This window comes from Hirundo rustica, chromosome Z (genome assembly GCF_015227805.2).
Source record: "Hirundo rustica isolate bHirRus1 chromosome Z, bHirRus1.pri.v3, whole genome shotgun sequence".
In the NCBI taxonomy this organism is placed as follows: Eukaryota; Metazoa; Chordata; class Aves; order Passeriformes; family Hirundinidae; genus Hirundo; species Hirundo rustica.
In genome coordinates this window covers 22,004,197-22,004,812 of record NC_053488.1, presented here as the reverse complement: position 1 = coordinate 22,004,812, position 616 = coordinate 22,004,197, and the positions used below count along the sequence as shown (strand labels likewise).

General features: G+C 55.4%; 1 protein-coding gene across 1 annotated transcript in view; it reads right to left on the bottom strand.

Annotated features, from left to right (window-relative positions):
- Nucleotides 1-378: 378 nt before the first annotated feature.
- ARID3C (AT-rich interaction domain 3C) overlaps nt 379-616 on the bottom strand; it is a 17,147-nt gene continuing 16,909 nt past the window's right edge. Inside the window, exon 7 of the mRNA XM_040089973.1 lies at nt 379-434. Within this exon, the coding sequence (XP_039945907.1) occupies nt 379-434 (56 nt within the window). The remainder of the gene's footprint in view (nt 435-616) is intronic.

The following is a 616-nucleotide window of genomic DNA, read 5'->3' as shown; positions in this document are numbered from 1 at the left end:
TAGCACTCAGGCAGGGACACCCTGGGATGCTTGGGTCAGGAGCTAAAGGGACTGTGGGACGTACTTGTCCTCCTTGCCTGTTCTGGGATGTGCATCAGGGTTGGCACAGAAGTGTGTCCTCAGCCACAGGATAGCCTCAGTGAGGAGTTAACAACACACCTGGGAGCTCTGACTCCTCCCCACCAGGTTAGGGGCCCTCAACACCCAACTGCCCTCCTGGGAAAAGTCATTAGGGAGCAAAAAGGATGATCCCTGCTCCGGTGGCTGCCTTTGCCCAGGAGCACCTGCACAGGATGGGCATGGTGGGGCTGTTTTGGGGAGGTCTGGACATCTGCACCATTGTCACTGCCCTAGCAGTCTTGCACACCTGGTACCTACCTACAGCTTGAGGCCATAGCTTAGAGGGTGGTCCAGTCCCATGGGTCTAAGAAGGTCTAGGAAGAGAGAGACAGAAGAGGCTTCCAGTCACTGTGGATCAACAGGTCCATACCCGTTCCCATCCAAACACTTCATTAGTGTCCTTTCCCAGCTCACAGGAACTTTCACACCTCATGGCACCTTGGGCTTGAAATATGAGGATGGACATGTGCATCCCCCTGGGGATCAGCCTCCAGAG